This window comes from Tribolium madens, unplaced genomic scaffold, assembly GCF_015345945.1.
Source record: "Tribolium madens isolate multiple individuals breed KSU strain unplaced genomic scaffold, Tmad_KSU_1.1 Scaffold_19;HRSCAF=116;Tcas5.2_LG9, whole genome shotgun sequence".
Lineage (NCBI taxonomy): Eukaryota > Metazoa > Arthropoda > Insecta > Coleoptera > Tenebrionidae > Tribolium > Tribolium madens.
In genome coordinates, this window is record NW_025400983.1 from 11,179,104 (window position 1) to 11,202,614 (window position 23,511).

The window sequence follows — 23,511 nt, forward strand, 5'->3', positions numbered from 1 at the left end:
CTTATTTTTTGCTTTTGTGACCCACGATGTTTATTTTTTTATGTGTGGGGAGAGAACAAACGAGAAGTTTTGTTGCAATGACCATCAGGAAGCGTTCTTCGGTCGTGCGATTCCAACAAAGACAGGATTTTCTTGGCTTAAATCTCTTATTCTTTCGGTGGTTGTTTTTTTCTCGTTTTCGACTTTTTGTTTTTTATCTAGGGTTTCACAAACGATTGTGTTAGTAACCGAGCTGCGTGTATGGTATCWASCTAAAGATTTCTTAGTAGCGGAAGCTGGCGAAGTCATGCGACTAATATTTTAAAATCTTTTCGGATGTCGACTAACACTGAGAAATGTCGGTATTCGTCTGTCTTGGCAAACGTAGAGAATGTCAAAAAAATTGCCGGAAGAACGCAGTTATCTACTTATGTAATTGCGGAAAATCTGTTTCCTTTGAAAATGAAATGAAAATTCAGATATGTATTTTGTAAAAGTTGCAAACACTTTGATAATTGTTATTTATTTGGTTGTTAGAGCGAGTGTAGAGTGATTATTAATCAATAGGTAACCACCGACCAAAAAAACGAGTTAGTTACAACTATTTTCCATTGTTCATAATTAAGACAAAATAGATTTTACAAATAGATACAGGGATGTTCAAAAAATCGCGCACTTCCGTGACACTGTGTCATCGGGCGGTGATGCCCTAGACAACAAGAAAAATGTTAAAAAAAATCTATTTCTAAAAATTCCGAAGTTATGAGAGTTTAAATTTTGCACTATGACTCAATTTACTTCTGTTGGAAAAATWATTTTCCAAGTTTTTTTGCTACAGCCTATTAGAAGAGGAAACAAAGAAGCTGTATCCTAAAGTTTAATTCTGTTATAAGTGTTATTTGTGGCTTTTATTGACAAAATTTTTGTACCTTTGGTAAATAATTATAAAAAAAAACATATACAAGATCATCAGTATCATTAAATAGACTTAAAACAATGTCAAATGTCAAAAAATAAATGTCAAAATTGTTTGACAGATAGAATTTTTTAAACATTTTTTCAGTAATCTGGAAGACTACTTAATTACTTCCTTTCAAGGAAGTGCGCGATTTTTGAACCCCCTGTATAAGTAGGGTCAGGTAGAGCAATTGCAATTGGATCGAAGACGTAAATGAAATTTGTTTTTTGGGTTGCATCGCCAGATCGTCAGGCCATTGACTTATCTGAATTTGGAGTAAAAGTGAGTTTATGTGACTCAAAATATGATCACTAAATAAAGATAATATATAGAAAGCTTGTTAACATTTAGGCTGAAGCCCTACTTWGGTTAAAAAAATCTACCCTTAGCTACAAAAGAGTTTTTTTTATTCACAAAAAATCTTAAACAACTCTTAACTCTTAGCAAAATTTATTTAATTTTAATCTTTTTATATAACACTTTTTGCAGATAACGTGAAGTAATTTCAAGATTGTTTTATAGTGCGGTTTGTTGATTTATGAATCTGCAAATAAGTGTGACTTATAGCAAGTCGTAATTAATTTCTCCATATTACCCTAGTTTCATGGGCAATTTTGCATGTAATTTTACGTAAACTGCGCCACATTTCACGTAATCATCCGAAGCAGCGCTTCTGTTAATAGTCAAAGCGCAAACAATAAATCATCTTTGGGAGAAAAAGTCATCAATTTAGTCCCTAAAGGTGCCCCCGTCTAATATTAAATGCGTTTTAATTCATCATTTGCGTCTTATCATAGGTTAGTAATATTTTAGCGGCGTATTTATTAATGTATGAGTTACCCCGCATGATATAAATTTGCGAGTATTCTCAAGATAAATGTGTCGCCGGGGTTGGAGAGATTTATCAGATGGGAAAATATGTGGTAGATAGGTAGGGTACCCTCTTTCCGGTAAAAATAATTTCAATAGCATGGCCTGAAAATCTATTTCATTTCGAGTAGAAATTATTTCTCGCTGTATTATTACGAGTTCATTTCGGTCATAAATAAGGCTCGCGTCATCTGACAGCGATTACCAAACTAGAGCAAACATGAAATTCCACAATGCAGATTACACGTTATTCAAACAACACGAGATAGAGAGAAATTTACATTGGTGTGCGTCTGGATATGACAGGGAGAGAAAAATTAGATATAGCAAAGAGAGGAAAAGGAAAACGAAAATGAACTTACACCAAAACAATGTCGGACAATATATCTGGACACTTTACGACTAATTTTAGGGTCTATTTTTTAATATTAGAGTGCTTTGTGTTTTTATGCGGTGGAAATGGACGTGCATATTGGATTATTTAAAAATTCAAATGGAAAAATTTTCATTTACACAGCAGGAAAATACGAATATTTGAAGTGACTGTGAAAAAAAATTAATCCCTGTTGTGATGCTATTATCTTCAAACATTTAAAAATTTTGTAATAATTCATGACGCTTATGGAAATAATAATTTTCAAAACTATCGGCACTAAGATTTCAAAACCTGTTGACTATAGTAATCGGTACTGGGATATGACGGAGRATGGTTTAATCGCCCCTTAAACTGTAGCCCCGTACATATTTTGAATACGTATTAGATTATTAAAGCACGGCGTGTTGTGTCAGCACCCTTCCAGTTACTCAGGGAATTTCACCCTAATCGAACCCTTACAAAAGATTTTTCAGTTTCAGTAATCAAACTATAAGCCAAAAATTATAATGACCAGGGAGCTGAGCACAAGTCACGTGACCAATTTTATTTAAGGGGCCGGTGCTCTTATCTTGTAGCTTTCAGGCAATCAATAAAAAAATAAATTAGTCTCGGAAATGTTTTCTTCAAAATTTTTTCTGTTTATAAATGATTTCTTCTCAAAGATAAATCTACTCAACTGCTAAATTAGTCGAGAAGGACGTTTCATTTTTAAAGTGTTCAAGTTTGTTTTACCCACCCACATTTTTTGTCATAAAAACTAAATCGACAATAAATCATCTCTTTTGAATTTTATTTTTTTAAAAGTGATGAAAATACATAATATATTTCCGCCCCTGTAAGTTGTTTAATAAATCAGCGTTGTTTATCGATTTCAAAATTTTCAAATCGAGTGTGTTTTCCAAATTTATTTAAAGATTTTGGTAAAAAATGAGTTTTGGAGACTGCGCTAATGTTATTTCTACAATGTTTTTAATTATTTTACTGAAATATCAAAGCTGCAAATATAATGTTTTATTTATCAAAAGAAAATGTTGGAACCTGAAACCTGAGTGTTGGTTTAATGTAATTGCTTTGAAAGCAGTTGAAGATGCGCTTAAAGAAAAGAAACCTATCTAGACTAAACACGGCATAAAATTTGACTTATTTGTTCATAAACAACAAACTTGATAAACATGTTTTATTAGAGTAATAAAAATAGAATAAACTAGCAGATTGCACGGTATTGCAATCGGTGAGAAAATGAATAAGTGCAAACTTTTTGCMGCTAGACAAACGCATTTGATTATTTTCTAATTCATTCCTCCCTCAAGCAATAGTAATTTTCGGCAGGATATCCCGCATTTTTTCTTATCCTGGCACCTCCGCCGCTGCGACTCGTATGCGTCGCCCGTTTAATATCCGCTTCCTCCGACCGTAATTCGTTCTTGTGGTGGCGGTGGCGGCGTCCCTCACGGCGAAATCAATTTTTCTATCACAGCAATCGGATCTTTTATTCGACGCCGCCGCCACAACCACCCTTCAAGAATCAAATTAGTCGAACATTACACGCTCTTTTCGCAGACTTTTGTTTTAACGACTGGCGAGATCAAGTTTCAATTAGAAAGATGGCTCTGTTGTAACAATTAGAATTGGATTTTATTAACAATTTTTCTTTGTTTGGGAATTTAATAGGGAAATTAAAACGTTACGTACAATATCGTTAAAGAGTAGTAAACTGAAATTTGCTTAATTGCAAATTGCTGTATTTACTCTTAATATGCATGACGAAGATTACGCAAGAACAGTGGAGTTAAAATTCATATTTTAACAAATTATGTACGTTCACCAAAGAATAAAAAGAGTAGAGGATTTATTTCTGCGAAAGAGTTACGTGAACTGAAATTTTACTGACTCTGTCTACAGTTTCGCCTCTTGAAAACTCAAACGCTGAAAACAATTTATGTAATAACCATTTTCGTTGAATATTTAACAAAGAGTTATAGTTAAATGACAGTTGAATTATGTTTTATTTAGACTAAAATTTCCACTACAGATATTGCATAGTATTATGATGTCCATACCGGGCTACAATTAATTCCGAACGTGCTTTTTTCCCAAATTTATCCCGTCCCCAATATAAATGACCGGTCACGGTTTGCATTAAATAAATAAAAGTCCTGCGAAGGTAACTAAGTCCCCCGTCCAAAGGGAGCACGAATTTCAAAGCACGTTTAATTTTTATTCGCGCGATATTTCACCGCCGGTTTGAATACATCCCGCATTAAAAGCCACAGGGAACATAACGACACTTTCGTTATGTTCGGCAGGACCTCAGTCCAGGACCCAAACGACGCATCAAGCTTTTCACGTAATTTTGGCGCACCGAAATTATGCCACAAAAACACTAACCGAATTAATTAAATTATACTTATGACGGTGACCACGTCGCTATAAATATGTTCGTCTAGGGTCTAGGCGAAAATAATTTCCACTTTGACCGCATTATGCAAAACCTAACGACCGACAAAGAAGGCTTGCTAGTTTAATTTTTAATATTCACTTAGAGGATATCAAAATTGGGTTGGAAAAAAGTCAAATCGGTTTGTACGTGCATTAGAGGTCGAAATCAACTTTCTACATGAGTGCATTTCAGTTTTGCGCCATAATATTTACTCAAATTAGTGAATATGTGGACAAAATCATGATTCGTGAAAATTTTAATTTCATTAAAAATTAACTGAATAGTGAGTGAAAACGGCAACAGATGTAAATTAAAATTTTTATTAAAAACGAAAAGATATATTTTAATAACCTTTTTCAGTAATTTAAAGTTTTTAAAGTGTTTAGAGCTGAAAAAATTATTCTATTTTCTACTCAGTGATTTAATTGAGTGGAAAACAATAGCTTTTTATATACTTACTTACTCTTAAAACAATTAATGTAAATGTTATATTAACTATAAACAAGTTGAAATGTATATCAATCGATAATTAACAAATTATTTAAATTAGAGAATAAAAAACTTTGTGAAATCCTTTGCATACCTAAAGTTCATGCTTTGATAGATGATAACAGATTTTACAATTTGTCAATAGTTATTCCTATTATGATTAATTGAATAATAATTACGAGTAAACTTTATAAATCATAATAATTTGTTGTGTTTAAAGAGGAAAATGCAGTTTAAATAGCCTTTATGACATATCAATTCTAAAAGGATTGCTGAGGCAGCTACTATCAAATGTTATTGTTATTTGTTCATCAGATTCATCGATGTTAAATTTTAACGCACATCGTTAGGAATGTTGCTATACAAAACGCTACTTACGTTATGATTTTAAATAATTTTGTCAATTTTTTTTAGCATTATGAAAAGTACTGGACACCACTAGGATATAACMGGAGTTTTTTTTAAATTTGGCGTCAAAGCTATCCATGAAAGTTTGATTGTGAACGAACCATTTTATTGAAAGCTACTAATCTGACATTTGACATCTCGCCGGGCGTATTAAAAATTGTGGTCCGTTCACAACACARTCATATCACCGCTKACTATGACGCCAAATTTAAATAAACACTTGTTAGCAAATAGACGAGGCTGAATGTTTTAAAATCGCGATAATAACCACACATTCCATTATACAAGTTAATAGCAGAAATTCATCATTAATTGTTCTGTTTAAATCTTGAAACATTAATATTACTGCTTTAAAATACGAGTTAACGATATTTTTAATAAATAAAATAAATACAAATCAAAAAACAAAGACAATTGATTCACCCTGTATATACCTACGAAGCAAGATTATTACACCCTTTAAATTCCCTTTTAGTAATCTTGTTACCGCCGCCACCATATGCAATTTTTCTCCAACTTACTGAAATGAAAAACAATATTGCAGTTTGAATTAAATTCTGCGCCATTTACTTCTTACCGCCTTTTATCGGAAAACCATTTTCCTTTATTAGACGAGCCATCTCTTAAACTTTCACTTGAATTTTTTCTCAACATGTTCACTTATTGACCGGTTCCGTAACATTTGCGTTAAAAATTCCTTAGTTTGTCTTCATAAATTTGGAAAATTTGCAGTAAATAATTGCTTTACTAGCGTTATTGGCCGGCTCTTTATTTTGATATTGTTACGTTACGGCGCACAAAAAATGATCAACAGGTTGAGGGAAATGTTAGAAAAAGTGGCGATAACGCGTTGTGTTTGGTACAAGGACATGTCTGTCCTTTTCATCAAATTGTAGTCTCGCAATGAGCATAAATCAAAAACTTGGCTGAAGACCCAGACACGTTAATCCATCACTGTACTTTGTAATTACATAAAGACGAATTTAGCTTATTTTGAAAATTGTTCAAAGCGGGAGAAATATTAAAATTTGGCGCACCCGAACGCCTCGCATGCGCTTCTTGCCTTTTTTTTTTCATCCTGCGATAAGACCCATATCGCATCTTCATCTTCGTGTGTGTGAAGCTCGTGTTTTGTTTCTCAAATTTTTAAACGTGATGAGTTTTTTCGAAGGAAAAATGTTGCAACCGTCTTTCGAGGATTTCGTGACAGATTACGTACTCGCGTAAGTATTTGAAATATGGCATTTTGTGCATGTCGAGGTATATTTTAACAAAACCCGAGGCGGCAAGAATAACATAAGCGTCCGAGGCATGTGCCCGACGTAAATCTTCCTTTTTCCCCGGAATTTTTAGATTTTTGTGGGGCGGTTTTACAGCGAGAGCTATGGAAAAATGAGCGCAAAAAAGGGTGGTTTTTGTACGTGCGGAGCGTTCATGATCAATGACACGTGGCTAATCAGCGGTCGACAGTTTTCACATTTTGCTTGTAACGGATGGTTTCTATTTTTTCGGAAGAATCGCGATGGCTATTTTATGGCTAGTGAAACATACCGGAAACTTGAAACGGACGAATGAAAAAATGGATCGGATTAATCTGAAAGCACGCCTGAAAGCACCAGTAATTTTTTGAGTGGCTTCCAGCTTCATATTTCCGTTTTAAATGTCGCTGGACGCTGTATTATTTTCAGTCTCCGTCGACGGATACGGGATCGGTTGAGGGGCCCTATTTGCTGTAAAAAATTATCAACAAAAATTACTTACAGTTTTTTTACCTCAAGATTTGTTGTTTGAGAATTAGTTATCTGTATAATACCATTTTATTAGTTCTTAAAATTATTTACCAATCCAAATCTTGACCTGCCCTCTTCCGGAAACTAGTCAAAGCTGTTTCCTCACACAACCACCCATATTTTGGTTACGTAATTGTTGAGTGGAAAATTTGAGACAATTACGTAAAAAAATCACAAAATTTTTACGGGAATAGGTTTCAAATGAGGTTGTGTATAAACCGAGACTTTTTTGTAGACATGAAACTTCCAAAAAACTACTTAATATTTTTTAATTCTCTCGTCAAAACGATAACATTGAAAATCAGGAATATCTTAAATCTCCAGTTTGATCGTTTATTTCAAAGATGCATTTGATAGTTTTTCCAAAAACTATCCCAAAGAGGTATCTTACTCCCTCAAAAACATCCTTGTTTTAACACGAGCGCGATCAGGCACCTCTTAATTGAAGAATATTAAAAAAAAGTAAACTACTGATGTTCTATAAACCGTTCAGAATTTACTTATCTTCATTTCGGAAAAAAATCAATTTCTCTTACATTTGTAATAATTGTGCAAATAGTTTTAATATTTTTATTGTTAGGTAACGATTTAATTTTTCTGTTTTTTATATCCAAAATTTATGTAGTAATTACAACTAATAACGAATTACCTTCTATTTTTCAATTACACAGCTTGTCAAACTCCCATTTATATCGTAACGCACGCTTTTATATGTGCTGTAACAATAAATTTAATGGCAATCATGTTGTGTTAGTTGTTATTTTATTTTATTCAATTACACAATCATGATACACGTATTTATTTTATTTTATTTGTACATTTTCGAGTAACGATTCAGATTCTATTATGAACTCAGTTGGGTATTAATTGGATATCAAATGAAATTGTCCAACAATAATTGCTAATCGTAAAYTCAAGTTAGGTAAACCACAGATTGAACATTTTTTCTTTCAACTAATTTAATGTTAGATACCAACTGTTTACTTTATTAAATTAGATGTGTTGAAACATTTTTTGTATTTCACATGAATTTACAAAATTGAGAGTTAGGAAACTTGCATATATATTTATACAAGGAAAAGTTTAGTTAATTAGGGGTTAAACTTCGGGAACATTGTAGAGTAAATTGTACATATTCAGAATTTCTAAATGACCTAGGGCGGTAAGCAGCCCTTTCTCGCATGAGCCTTGTAATAATTAACGCCTTGTTAATATTTTACCCAACTATCGAATTAACTCAAACGATTCTAATTTTCGTTTAGGCTGAGAATCTCCCTTACCACTGCCTAGTATCCAATTAAATGTKATTTCGTTTCTAAAGGTCTCCGTGTTCGGAARAGTGCATCCGTGCAATTTCAATGAGCCAAATCACGTTTGCGACATTTCTTTTTGTGCACGAACGTGTTGCACCTATCGTCCGGGGGACGATGAAGACGCCCTAATTATATTCGGTGAATGTAAATTTCACCGAGTACGTTTCCCACGTGGAATTAGACAGATTCTGCGGCCCATTATCGAACGCCTCACATGTTGCGGGATCGATACAAACCCACCCCTGGAGCCTAATTCAACCCTCGCCGCCATCAGATCAATCTTAAGCCGCCTTCTCGTGGGACGCTGTATCGGAAAAGCGAGGACGATCGGCTGACTTTGCTCCCTTTATGAGGAGACGAACGGAAGGGTTGCAATTAGGGCACTGCAACTTTTACTTAAAATTCTTGATTGTTTTAAATATGCGAGATTGACGCATTCTTATCTCGTCGAGTCGGAGAGATGAGCCGAGTTATCCAGTTTTAAGGCATGAAATATGGACGAAGTTTTAATAATGGATCTCTTTCCACGCTACTGGCGTCCTACACGAAAAATACAAACACGGAACGCGGATTATTTGTTGTTGAAGATGTTTGCATAAACATATCGAGAGCCGGAGCTTTCGCGTTGTTTGGTCTGTGTGATGGAATTTTCAATAGCCAGAGTTTCCTGAAAGAAAACGAATTTTCTATTTACTGAAGTGATTAATTATAACATTTTTCAGTTAAACTTCATTCCAACAAGTATTTGATCATTGCAGATTTTAATTTAGAAAATACAAAATAATGGAAACGGCTCTRGAAGTAGTGGAGGAATAGGTTTGCTCTCCTCCTGGTTAAATTAAAATGTTTTCCGGTTGAAATTTCAGCGGAATTCCGACAGACTTTTAATAAATACAGTTTGCTATTATTGATCCTGAATTAATACCGGTAATGCACTGTTTACAAAATGTACAGTCTATTTATTCTCCCCAAATTAATTCAGTACTGTACATAACGTTCTCAGATCGCAATAAACCACCAAAAATGTTTTATTTGTTTGTAATTACCGTAATTTCGGTTCGGCTATTGATCAAAATTGATTCATATGCGAATTAACGAAAGACAATCTCATAATAAATTTAAATAATGGACGWGAAAATAAAGATAAATCGGTGGATTCATTGATATGCCAGGATATCCGATATTCATAATTTCAAATTATTGATAACTCTCGGAATATTATAAATATAATTCATTCATAGAAATGGAATCTAGAACCGTGAAAAAAATTAATTAAAAGGCAGGGAAAGCGACGAAATGTTGTGATCGATCTGCCATCAACGAAACAACCCTATCTTGGTTGATGATGCATGGTGCSTGCTTGGGGAGTTCTGTGAAGGCAATAACATAATTGTATTTGGTTCTGTCAGTTTATACACTGCCCCTGACGCTACTTTTCCAAATTTTATTAGACATCAATCATGCCATGTGTGGAGACAAGATTAAGAAATGCTGAATGATTTTTTGTATAAGTTTCAGAGTTATAAAAATGATTGAGCAAAAATGTAAATGAGGTTTTTTGGCGGTTTGGGAACTTGCACCCGCTTATGAAATTCCATCTGGCACTTTTCCTGTCTCGTTTCAAAAAGGATTCCGTTGAGCGGGCGATTAGGAAGAAACAGGATACGTTCCTAATCTCGTCGTCCCCTGCGCGTCCAGATTTGCCGCTTGAATCCCCGGCGCTCATAACCTGCCAGAAAGTCTCCTTTGCGGCCTGCGAAGAGACGCGCGTTCRCATCCCGAAATTCGGATTAAGCGTCGTCGCCGTCGCTCCTGTTCCTGACCTGACTCTTAAAACTCCGGTGATTTTTTCGCCCGGACTAATCAGTAAATCAAGGATTTAAGTATCGCTTTACGAGCAATAAAAGGAACGTTTAACAATCGCGTAGAAATAATTTCCGAATAACCGTTAACTTGTTTACCGGAGACGCGGTGTGCTTTTTCCCCTTTCCGGCATCGTCCATCGTGAAACTTTAATCAAGATCCTACCTAATCTTGTAAAAGTAAACTCATTCCAGGATTGTTTTCACTAAGGCTTTAATTACTTCTGTGCGGTTTTATAAACTCAAGCAGCAGAGTATTAAGTTATAAGCATCGCGGGGCGAAACAGTGAAAGGAGGTAGGATCGCGAGACTCCGGACCAATTCCGGGCGTCCTCGAMCGAAGCTAATTCAAAATGTGTCAGTAAGTTAGTTAACGTGGCCGCAAAGTGCGGGAGATAATAACGGACACTTTCTGCGCGGGCTATTGATCCCTAAATGTCTTCCTRGACAATAGGGGGCGTTCACGCAATCGAACATTATTTTCCGGGACGTTCAGAAAAAAAATTATACAATTTTGTGACAAAAATAATTATTATTGGCACACCTATTTGTCTCACACTCTCTAACTTCAAAGTCTCACAAGTTTCGTCTTAGCTTCTTAGACGAGCTTTAGTTGTTTGCTAGTATTGTCTGAAGTCTTGTTTCACATAATAGTGCCTCTGCTACCATTGTCTTACATAGTTTACCAAAACTTCTTAAAAGGATTTTAGTTCAAATCTTTTACTTTTAGTACTCTATACTAAAAATTAAGGATATACTTTGTGTCTTTCAAGGCAAAAGTTTTTAAAAGTTGATTTTTTTTTTGGAAAAAATTAATCGTAATTTAAATATTGATTTATCTTTTTGGGATATTTTTGGCGTAAAAGAAGATTGATTAGCCAATTCATGAATATTTTGACAGCCTCACAAAGCAGCTGCCAATCTAGTGTAAAGCTCGAAAATTGAAAAGAGTTAGATCAAATAAATGTATAATTTATTAAAAAAAGATAGAAAATACATGTTTTAGTTATTTATTATACAAGACGATAAAGAAATTAGTTTGCGAGTGACGAAGTCACGAGTGGACTTTTTTCACAACCTTTATCGTCGTGTATAATATTTCGATTTTTTTGTACTCACCTGCCAAAATTTCTTGAATATAAACAGTAGATAAAAATTATTTTATTTCACTAGACGATAAGAAACTACTTTATCTACTGAAATTAGTTGATAAAAGCACTCATTAACATTGAGTACAAAATAAAATAATTAATTTTATTTTATACTTTGTGTTTTGCTCCAGATTATATTTTTAAATTAAATTTTTAAACGTGCTCCGGTTAAAAGCACATTGGACTGGGGAACTAGCCGCAAATCTCCTGAAATATTAAAGATTTTTATGGTTTTTAAGTAAATTAAAATGTAATAAAAACAAAACTCGTTAACGCAATGGTATATAATCTGCAAATAACGAAAGCCATAACACTTAAAAATTAATGACATTTGAACTTTTTTTTAGTATAGAAGAAAAATTTAAGTTGGATCTTACTATTTAGTAAAAGTAAAGTAAAAATCAATACCAATGTATTTTCTATTTATCAGGCTCTGAATATGTATTTTTGTGCTATTTTAACAAAGTTAAGGAGTTATTGGAGTCTAGATTGAAGCTCTTAACAAGCATATTTCGAAATCGATAACTCTTAATGCAGCGCCCGTTCTTATTAAAAAACTTCTCATACTTACTCGTACGTTGGCGAATTTTAAGTTTTTAATCAAACAGAAGTCGATGGCGAATCATTTGATTTTTTTCTTTCCGGCTTTGGAGTGCATTACAGAAAAGAGCGAACATCCTCTTTGATGTCGATCCGTTCAGTTCATTCCGCGATTGATTTCGTGGCTTTCGTTACAGCCGTTGGAGGCTTTAATTAGTGGTCGATACACCTGATTCAGCAAGAGCAAACTATCGAAATCCAACCTGTTTGCTCGTCGGGTCGCGTCCGCATCATCTGAGGTTATTACCGACTGTCCCGGATTTACAGATTAATTCGATAGTAATTTAGAACGTTGCCGATAACGCCCCCCGAAAGGGGCTCAACAAAAACACGTATTGCGGCAATGTGTTCTGCATAGAGTTTGATCAAATATTTGCATAGTGCGACGAAACTGGCGGAGGAAATTAGGAACGAAAGCAAAACAGAACGCGACGGTATAAACAGCCACCGCACGTGTATACATCAAGCCAAAATTGGCTCGGGGTAACGTCTACTTTTGGGCTGAATTTCACCTGCAACTTTATTAAATTCGCGAATTCGATACAACAAAGTTGCGGAACTAGAGGAAATCGCTTTTTTTCTTCTTTTGCGAGCGGAACGGTGGACGTTCTGCATCGAAATTGGGGTTATTTATTCGAAAATCTTTTTTTTCTTCCGAAGGTGAAGGGGACCGGTCACCCTGGAGCAAAAGGACGATCGATTTTTAAGCCAGCGGCAAGATTGTGACACCGAGTTTTGTTTTTCAAGTTATTTTATACGATTTATTAAATATTAAAAAAAGGAAAATTACGAGTAGTTTAGAAATCGTTGTCAGATGTATTAAACTGTCACCTACCACAATTTATGTGGTTTTTGCCCTTGTAAATAAATATAATTTTTTTTATATTTATCGATTGGAAAATAATGAAAGCCTGATTGCGTTGAGGATGGTTTATAAGACATAGGGAAATAAAAAACATTAAATTCGTCCCGACGTTTCGATACTTTAATTGTATCTTCTTCAGGCGAAGAATTCTCGTTGGTTGAGCGTGTGAAGAAGCATGGCACAAGTCAAGGAAGAACTCTGTTTCACACGCTCAACCAACGAGAATTCTTCGCCTGAAGAAGATACAATTAAAGTATCGAAACGTCGGGATGAATTTAATGTTTTTTATTTCCCTATAAACCATCTTCTACGCAATCAGGCTATCATATTTCAAGAACAATAAACGCAAAATGGAGAATAATGAAAGCTTTCAGAAAAGTCAGAGCATATGGGGTTACTACTATCCACTCGATAATGATGATTGGTTAAAATACAGAGTAGTCTAAGATTTCCCAGATCAAAATAAAGCGATTTAACTCAACTTACCTTTCTATACCAAGTTGTACCGTTTAAAAGTTAGAGGGCCACAATGTTTAAAAATTATTTTCTTTTTTCTTTAATAACTTTCTAATGGATTTATTGATTTTTATAAAATTTGGTACAGGCAATTTAATCACAAACCCACATTTTTTGGCGCTATTTCTTTTATTTTATTATTATTGTAAAGTACTTACTTATTCTTATTAACAACTTGACACATTTTAAGCCACTTTTTTAGTTATACGTAATCAGAGTAGCGTAATTCTTTTTTTATTCGAAAGGTGCAACATATTTAAATAATTTTACTTCTTAAATATAAAGTTTTTAAGTTAGGCAACTTATCCAAATAAGGCCAACTTAATTTTTACGATTTTTTACATATTTTTTTAAATATGCAAATGTTTGGATTTATTATCGAAATTGTAATTTGAACTTTGGTTTAACAATGTGTACCACAAAAATGCCTGTTTTGTTAATTTTTTTACATGTTTTTAACATACTCGTAAATATAAAATATTACAAAGGGCCTATTTTGGAACCTCCTAGCCCCAAATAAGGCCCACCATCGACATTAGATAGGCCCATATTTAAAGTTTGAGATAGGATTTTTCATTAATCGTATTAACAGTAAGTTAAGGAAAAAATCTTTAATAAACAAACAAAAAAGAACATAAATAATGCGAAAAAAGTAAAGAAACTTCAAAATATGTATTAATATGTAACTAGAAATATTTAATTTTTACATTCAACACGATGACGCATCAGTTTAGAACATATTTCACCATTTACAATCAACTAAAAGACATATCTAGGAGTAACTGATGATAGATGGCTGGAGGTCTAACCTAGGCTAGATAGTTTCAATTTTCTTCACTATTTAGACGAAACACTAACGGTGGGGATTTAACTAACCGGGCCTTATTTGGCTTAGGTACCTACCTTACGTATTTACAAAAATTATATGTCTGGTTACATTTCTACCGCCATTCTGTCACTTTTTAAAATGTTTTTTCCTTTTTTAAATTGTAGAGACTTTTGGTTCTAAATTTGTTAGTAGGGTTTAGTTGTAACAAAGGGCAGAGAGTAGTATTCGCGACTTTTTGGTATTTTCATTTGCTTTGTTTCTTGTAAAAATTCACCCCAAAAAATTAAATTTTGAACTTTTGCGTAGGTATATTTTTGAAAAAGATAAAACATAGTAGGGCGGCCGCCGACAGTATTCGCTTTATCACGATTTTTGGAAGTCATAGGGCTTTCTCTTTCACAGAATTTTGTAAAAACATGCGGTGGGTGTTTTWCGAAAAGGAGAATTTTTATAACCGAAAGTAGTGCTTGTTTAGCAGTGAAAATTTGAAACACAAAAAATCTTTGGTTTTAATAAATCTGCGAATTTGCTGCAAAAGTGGTAAGAGAATGATCAAAATGTTTGCGAATTATCTCGCCCAAATCCTACGTGATGGCGAGAAGAACAGTTTTCCTCTATAAATGGTTGAAAATGTGTTTCATGTAGTTTATAAAGTGAGTCATCCCGAGTGTTTCGTTCCAGTCCCCGAATGACGTGACGATTTTGCGATAAGAATGATATAATATTCCCTCACTGAGCTTTGGCAAAAAGCATTACGCCGTGCTTTCCGTTAAACACCTCCCCATTGTGTATTTGATTCTTTTTTATTTGACAGCAAATGTTCGAAATTTAAAAATTGTGTATGTTTGGTGTATAAAACCGATTAAACCGAACCGAAGCGGGATAATGCCATCTTAGTCTGACTGATGGATGGGGAGCGATAAGTCCCATTTTGATATGCAAGTTCACGCGGCTTTGTGGGGCATCGATGGCAAAAGCTTAATGGCTCTCAATTCACACTCGGAGCGAATCTTCTTGGGTGAAGCCAAGGAGTGTAGTTTATATGTATGTTGTGTAAACGAGGACGAAAACGCTCCAATGTCACCATATTTTCTCTTTTACATAAAACAATATTGATGCAACGTCCCACGCCGTAGCACGTGTGGATTGATTTTCATTTTTGCCTTATTTCTTTTGTTGCAGCTCACTGGCGATGAACAACAATAACAACAGCAGCACGAACAACAATAACAGCAATAGTAACAACAACAACTTGCTGAGTTCGTCGCAACAAAACAATGCCAAAATCGAACAGGAGCAACCGGACAGTGATACCATCAAGATGTTCGTGGGGCAGGTGCCCCGGTCCATGGACGAGAACGATCTCAGAAGGATGTTTGAAGAATACGGACGCGTACACTCGATCAACGTCCTTAGGGACAAGACCACGGGAGCCAGCAAAGGTGAGTAATCTTCAACTTTATTTAATTATTAACGAAAACTCGGAAGGATGTGCCGGCACCGCGAACTCTATTAATAAATTTTGGAGCTTTTTTTGGCAACACCAAGAATTTATATAAAACGAGTTTACTAGATTAATAGTGAAAGTGGAACGTGTAGCCATTAGATAATTAGGAGATGTTAACTATTGGCAACAATGAACTTGAAAGTCAATTTGCTAATTGGATTTTTGCCACGTGTTTGTTGATTCAGGTGTATTCACACTTTCATTGAACGTGCAATTAACAAGTGATATAAAATTTAAATTTAGTACGCTAAATTTGTGAAATAAGTTTTGAATGAATGTGATATAACAACTGATATACGTTTTAGTGTCGGTAGCACTATCTATTTTTTAATTATTTTTAACATTTTTATCTCCATAAAATTAAATAAAAAAATAAATCAGATTTAGAAAAAAGTTACCAACTCTACATAATGTTTAATTAAAATGTAGATGCTTCTAGTAGCTTTATCAAAAATTTGCGTGTTTTTTTTTGCCGAAATAAAACACTAATATGTAAACTGAAAGATTCATTCATTACAAATTTTCATTTTCTCATCAAGAAAGTTTACGGAAAATATAAGTGTGTTGTTGGTGATAGTTTTCTGTCTGCCAAGACCAAAAAACGCATTTAGAATAAGTCTATTCCAGTAGCCAAATGACGTCATTTGAGTGCTTTAATAAGTCATTGGCGTTAATTTAATTTTGTTCTTCACTATTTATTTTCAAATATGAAAATAAGAATTATTTTTATTTTTCACAGCCGCCTAAAATTATTCCACATAAATGTCGCCAACCGTTGAAAAATTTTCTAGAAAAAAAAATTAAAATTTTCGTCTTTTAATTTATAAAATGATATAAAGCGGCAAAATAGAAAAAATAGTTTAAAGCAGAAGATTCTTCAAGCACTCATTTGTTCCTTAACTCGTCGCTACGCGGCTCGTTTCGGAATTTCAATTTGTGCTTAAATATATTACCTTCTGTAAGTTATACTTTAATTTATTCTAATTTTCGGTTGTAAATGAGAGATTTTTTTTCTGAGATTGATGTGTTTTATATATCGCTCTCACTCAACAATAAACTGTTTTTATAAGTATCAAAATCTAATGATTTTAACATTTTTTTCCAATTTGGTTGTGAAAAACAATCATTGTGATATGAATGATATGTCATTTTAGTTGTCAAATGTGCTTTATTTTATCACTAGTTATAAAATATGACATTATTTTATGTCTAGTGTTAAAATATCTAAAAATAACACTATTTTCATACCAAAGCAATGACACTAGTATGATTTTGAAATCACTGATTTAAAATTCGAATTTGTTACCAATGCTTCTCACAATCAAATTGGATAAAACTTGTATGAAACAAAATGCAGAATGGCTATTTTTTGCACACGACGTGTTAGACCACAAGTGTAACTGGTTACACTCCAAAATCGTTACACTCGTGGTCCAATCTTTACGTCTAGTGCAAAAAACACGCTTATTTTGCAACTTGTTGCATAAATAGCTATTATAAAACTAAAAACTTTTTTGGCAGTTATAAAAAAAGAAAACAAAATTTAAAAAATGGTGTGCAGAAAACTTCATCAAATTCATTTATTTTTTCAATTTGCCAGATTATTTATTTATTTATATTCACCCGATGTAATTAACTAAATAATTAATTGTATGTAAGTTGTTGTAAATGATAGTTATTTATTATACAAGACTATAAAGAAATTGTTTATCTACGAGTGAAAAGGTTAAGTTTACGAGTGACGAAGTCACGAGTGGACTTTTTTCACGAGTAGATAAACAATCTTTATCGTCGTGTATAATATTTTGTTTTATTTTGTACTCACCTACCAGAATTTCTTGAATATTAACGGTAGATGAAAATTACTTTATTTCACTAGACGATAAAAGACTACTTTATCTACTAAAATTAGTTGATAAAAGCACTCTTTAACATTGAGTATAAAATAAACGATTAAATTTTGCTTTTCTCAAGTTTTTCAACTTTTCTTAATCTTTTCGCAAACTTAAAAATCTGTCACTTTTAGCTCAGCAGCATTTATTCTTTCACCAAAGGGTATGATTTTTGTGGATAAGACATTTTAACTTACTGTAGTTCGTTTTCAGATTTTATTTTAAGTTTCAACACAAAGTGACACAAAAAGTGTTATAAAACGAGTAAATACAGTATGTTTTCTATTGAGCACTTTTAAATTAAGTTTATTATTTTATATTAGTCAGTTAAAACTGATGGCATTTCAGAAATCGTTTGAAAATAGATCAAATTGCATTACTTTTGGTAAAAACACAGTATGCAGTTTGTAGTTATGGTAAAAACAGTATCTAAATAGTCTTCATTAAAACACTGTTTTTAGCGTTTTAAGAGTCATTAACTCATTAGACAGGCAAAATAAAAATAATATTATTGTATTTTATTCGTTGAGATATAAGTAATACAGCATTACTCAAGAAAAAAATTCCTTTTTTGACTCTTATTAATCAAATTAAAATGTCTGTTACAATATTGACATGTTTTTTAATTATACGCAGATAAATAATCGAATCATAAAAGTATAATAAGTTGTTCCTTTGATGTAGATAACGTGTTTAAATTTTATGACTACGTAATTGTGAATATTTAATTTATTCCAATATTCCATAATAAAGCTTTGTGACATGGAACCAATTTATAACATTTAAAGAGAAATTGTGAATTTTGTAATTGCAGAAAAAAAACACGGCTAAAACTGTATTCACACACAAAAACTCCCAGATACGTCAGGTCGAGTTTGGAAAGAAACGTCGAGATAATTACGAGACCACCAACTCCCTAAATACACTAACTCCRAAAAATTAAATACATAATTATTGAAGCAAACTTCTAACTAATAAATTTCACAATTCCTCATACAATACAATTTGTAATCACAAACTAAGTTATAAATTTTCTCCTCGTCTCGAATCGTTATTCCAGCTCCAACCACTGTTTCAGCTATTTAATTTAAAGGCCATAAATAACGTTCGTTATCTCCTTCCATTGAACGAAGCTAACAATAATTATATCTTTGCGAGTAAAAAACATATACTCAGTGACATTAGAAGTGTTACACCCAGAAAAAATGTTTTTTCGAATTTGATTTTTTGGCAATATGTAAGACTTACATCAAGAATGAATCGATGAGATTTGCAAGAAATTTTATTAACATTAACTTGAAAAAAAATCAATAATGTGTTTGGCGACCTCGTAACTCAATACACTCCWGTACACGTCTAGGCATCGACAAAATGAGATGATCGATGTCTGCTTGTGGCATCTCGTTCCAAGCAACTCGAACCTCATGGATTAACTGTGCCAGAGTCTGTGGAGGACGGTGCAAAGTGGTCAATCTTCTCCCCATCATATCCCACACATGCTCGATGGGATTTAAATCCGGTGACCGGGGTGGCCACGGCAAAACATTAACAGCAGATTCTTGYAGGAAGTCCATAGTGTGACGAGCAATATGCGGACGTGCATTATCTTGCTGAAAAAGGACATGTTGACGGCCATCTAGATAAGGCAGTAAAGTGGTTCGTAGGACGTCATCAACATAACGRAAAGCTGTCATACTGCCTCGAATAAACACAAGAGGTGATCGGCTTCCATAGGCAATAGCCCCCCAAACCATTACTCCAACAGTCCTGTGCACATGCCTCTCAACAGCATATGCAATATCACGTCGCTCTCCACGACGGCGTCTTACCCTCTGACGGCCATCATGCATGCCTAGACAGAATCYCGATTCGTCACTGAATATCACATTATGCCATTCTGCCTCCCAAACCTGGCGTTCTCTGCACCAGGCCAAACGTTGACGACGGTGTTCCATAGTTAAAGGAAGCACTAACCGTGGACGGTAAGAAAAAAGTCCAAAAGTTRGAATGCGSCGATATAACGTTCGCATACTAACTAGTCGACCTTCTTCTTCAAACCATTGGTCACCGAGTTGTCGGGTAGTAGCAAATCGGTCTCGAAGAGCTAGTTGTCTGAAGCGCCTGTCTTGGCGCTCTGTGGTACGCCTCGGTTGACCTGATGGTCTGTTGCGTGTTCCTCTACCTTCTTCTGTCCACACCCGACACACACGCATTACCGTCATTGCGGTAGAATTAACACGGCGYGCAATTTCGCGATATGAGAAACCAACTTCTCGAAAGGCCACWATTCTACCTCTATCGAAATCGTTTAGATGGTGATATCGTTGATGCCTTCGGACTGGAGGCATTTTGTTACACTTAAAACAAGAAGTCGGAGACACAACAACTGCAAGAACTTCTACTTATCAGCTCTGATASGCTTTTTTCTTAACAAAAACTAAGTGGTTAAAACTTTTTTTTTGCAAGAACTGTCAAAGATAAACCGATGCAATGGTAACTATAATTTGCTTTAAATTTACGCAATCTGTTGCCAAAAAATCATTTCCAAAAAATTACTCCTTTTGGGTGTAACACTTCTAATGTCACTGAGTATATCATCGATTTGTTTGCCCTTGCTGAGCATTCAAAGATCGCGATCGAAGGGGCGCCACTCTAATCCTGATCGCCTGACAACTCGATTAATTGATTGTTCTTTTGTACTCACTGCTCTCGTTTTCCTCGAAGATTCGCAAATTGATATCTGAAGTGAAAGGAGCAAAAGTCAAAAAACGAGGATACCCTCGGAGAATATAGACAATGTGATTTACTCTCGTGTATTAGAAGTTGCGTGCATTGCGTATCAGAGAAATGCACTTTTTAGTTTTGAAATGTTTCATTTTATTGAGAGATTGAGTTGATATCTTGTTAGAACAGTGGTTAGAAACACAGCTCTGTCGAAAGTTACTGTGTCAAGTAAACATTAATGCGGTTAAATATTTAATCAAAGACATTCCAAAAGCTTTCGTGCATCGCGGCAAACTTTGTAAGAAGCATAGTGTACATTCTGATCTTTACTAATTTATTAAACAACACGATTATGCCGACTTTCTTGAGAAATATGATTTTGCTAATGTAGTAGTCGAGTTGACAAAATGAGGTTTATAAAGACAGTTTTGTAGTTTCTTAAGTCATCAACTCTGAAACAGATATCTAATATCGCGAATGCAAACTTGTGCTGCTTTTGCCGAAAGCTATTCGGCAGGAGTTGGGGAAAATTAAACGGTTAGATATGCAACCTCACATACAGCCTTGCAGGAATTTCACCAACACTCTTCGTTAAAGAAAACAATTTCCTTGGAGTTTGAAATACACAAAAACTCGAAATATTTGCCTCGTTTTTCGACTCGACAATAATTGGACCAACTTCATTTAAATAATTGTCTCCGCAGGACACAATACAGGACCATTTATCCTGCGTACAGGTTTGTATTGTAGGAATTAAATGGCGGTCAGTACACTCGAGCCAAAATTGTAAACGATACAATTGTCGTTTTGCGAGTCTGTTGTTCTTGTTGGCACAGAATAGAAACAAAACTGTTTTATTCGTGCATAATTAATTGACTGAAGTGGTCTGTGAGACTTTAACTGTATACAAATAACCGTGTAATAAATGGCACGGGACTCATACACAAACCTTGGGGGAAAGTCGCGCTTGAAAACTGGGATGGAATCCCAATGAGACCAAAGTTTCATATCTAATTTCATTTTCGTTTGTCGCGAAATGACTGGAATTAAGATTTGGTGGCAAATTTAGAGAAAGTGTGATTTATTATTTATTTACTAGAATTTTTAACTACTATCAACTTGGTTAAGTCGTTTAAATTAGATAATTAAATTCAATTAACAACGTCAGTTTTTATTGAATTATAAACAAGTGAAGTGTTGAAGTTTTTTACGATTTAAACTTTAGAATCATAAACACCCTGATGCAACGCTAAAAATATTRGTCAACTCTGGTAAAGTAGCAAGTCATGTCACTGAAAGTGTTATCTTTTATATCATGTTAAAATGTGAAATGYCATCAACTTTTCCCTTAGTACTAAGGGTTAGACTGATTGTAATCTACTAAGCACTTTACAATTGGACATTTATAATGCATTCTTGACATCAACGAGCAGATTTTAACTCCAGTAGGGTCCGGATGTTCCAGAGCTTTGAAAGCAAACCTGCATTTTTAATACATATTAGGGGCTATTAATTTTCACATGTTTCTCCTTATCGCAATTAAAAATATATTTTGTGATTAGAGTATTTTTATAAACAGTATACTCTGATTACCAAAAAGATGTTTTTTATTTATTTATTCTTTTTCTTTTTCTCTCTCTGTCTCTCTTCTCTATCGCTTTTCTTTGTAATWAAAAGATACATGAAATTGAAAAAAACATTTAAAAAATAGTATAATATAGCATTATAAAGCACAATCTTCAATTGTTTTTTCAATGTATATACAAGTATGTACGATTATACGTGGTCAAGAGTGCTGTGAAAATTTAATAAACTTAATTATGCATAAATTGTATCATTTTATAATGTGACAAAATATAATACAAACAAAGAACATTGTAATTATGGATGCTCCCGGAAACTAAAATAAGAAGATTTTGTTCTAGACAAAAAATGTTTATCCGCAAACGTCAGAATTTTTTTTATGATTAAATGACACAAGTAAAAGATTTACCTTTCAGCGTTTTTTACTTTTATCAGACATTTACTATGACATTTACCAATGTTGTCTCTTTCTCTGCTTCAGCATTTTTTGGAAAGGTAGAGTGTGAATTATCAGTATTTGACATTTTGCACTACTAACTGCACTAGTTAAATTAATAAATACTTTAGAAAATCTCAACACAAATTCCGAAACTGACGCGTGACGTTTGTTATGATTTCATTGCAAAGCGTCCTGATTACTTTGGTGAATTACTTGATATAAGAATTCTTTTAATTTTACCCGAATATAATTATTGTGTTGCTCTTTTTTCTCCAACTAACTGAATTGTTTGCGGATAAAATAGTGTATGTTATTTGGAGTAAAAGTGAGTTTATGTGGCTCAGCTGAATCATCAAACAAACGTTCAGCTTCACCATATAAACTACCACTTTTACTCCTAATAACATAGTATACTATTAATCATACCTATTACTATTAACAATAGTGTATACGTTTTTTATTTTTTATACATAATATCTTTTTGAAAATTGTTTATTTCAATTTTTTGTTATTTGTTAGTTTTAAAATTTTTAATTGAGCTGTTTTCTCTGTTGCAAGTCATAGCGGGGTATTTTATGTTCCAAACACAAATGATTATCCTAGAATAGAAATTCAGCAAATACTATTTACATTTCCATACCACCGGCTTTAAATTTTTAAATTTCAATTTTGAATTTGAGCCGACGTAATCTGTTGCCTAAAATGTGGCAAAACTGCAATGAATTTTTAAATTTAAATTGCTGTTTTACTAGCAATAAGAGTGGCATTTTAAATCACTTGTTACCGTGCACCGAATAATAAAAAAGTAAAATCCTTTTCAAAATTTTGCACAATTACATAGCACTCCACACCGATAAATCCGCCATCTTGAAGCAATTTGACTTCTCTCTTATTTTTAGCTTGAGTGAATTTTATCATT

General features: G+C 33.8%; 1 protein-coding gene across 8 annotated transcripts in view; it reads left to right on the plus strand.

Annotated features, from left to right (window-relative positions):
• LOC123015720 (CUGBP Elav-like family member 1) overlaps positions 1-23,511 on the plus strand; it is a 182,276-nt gene that overhangs the window by 123,517 nt on the left and 35,248 nt on the right. For 7 of the 8 annotated variants that reach the window (XR_006413400.1, XM_044415618.1, XM_044415619.1 and 4 more), the window contains one exon: positions 15,629-15,888. Coding sequence is in view for 7 of the 8 variants with exons in the window: in XM_044415619.1 (XP_044271554.1) it covers positions 15,629-15,888 (260 nt within the window). In the remaining variant the exon portion in view is untranslated. Of the gene's footprint in view, positions 1-6,609; positions 6,744-15,628; positions 15,889-23,511 lie in introns of those variants that run through there. The other variant, XM_044415616.1, reaches the window with a different exon arrangement.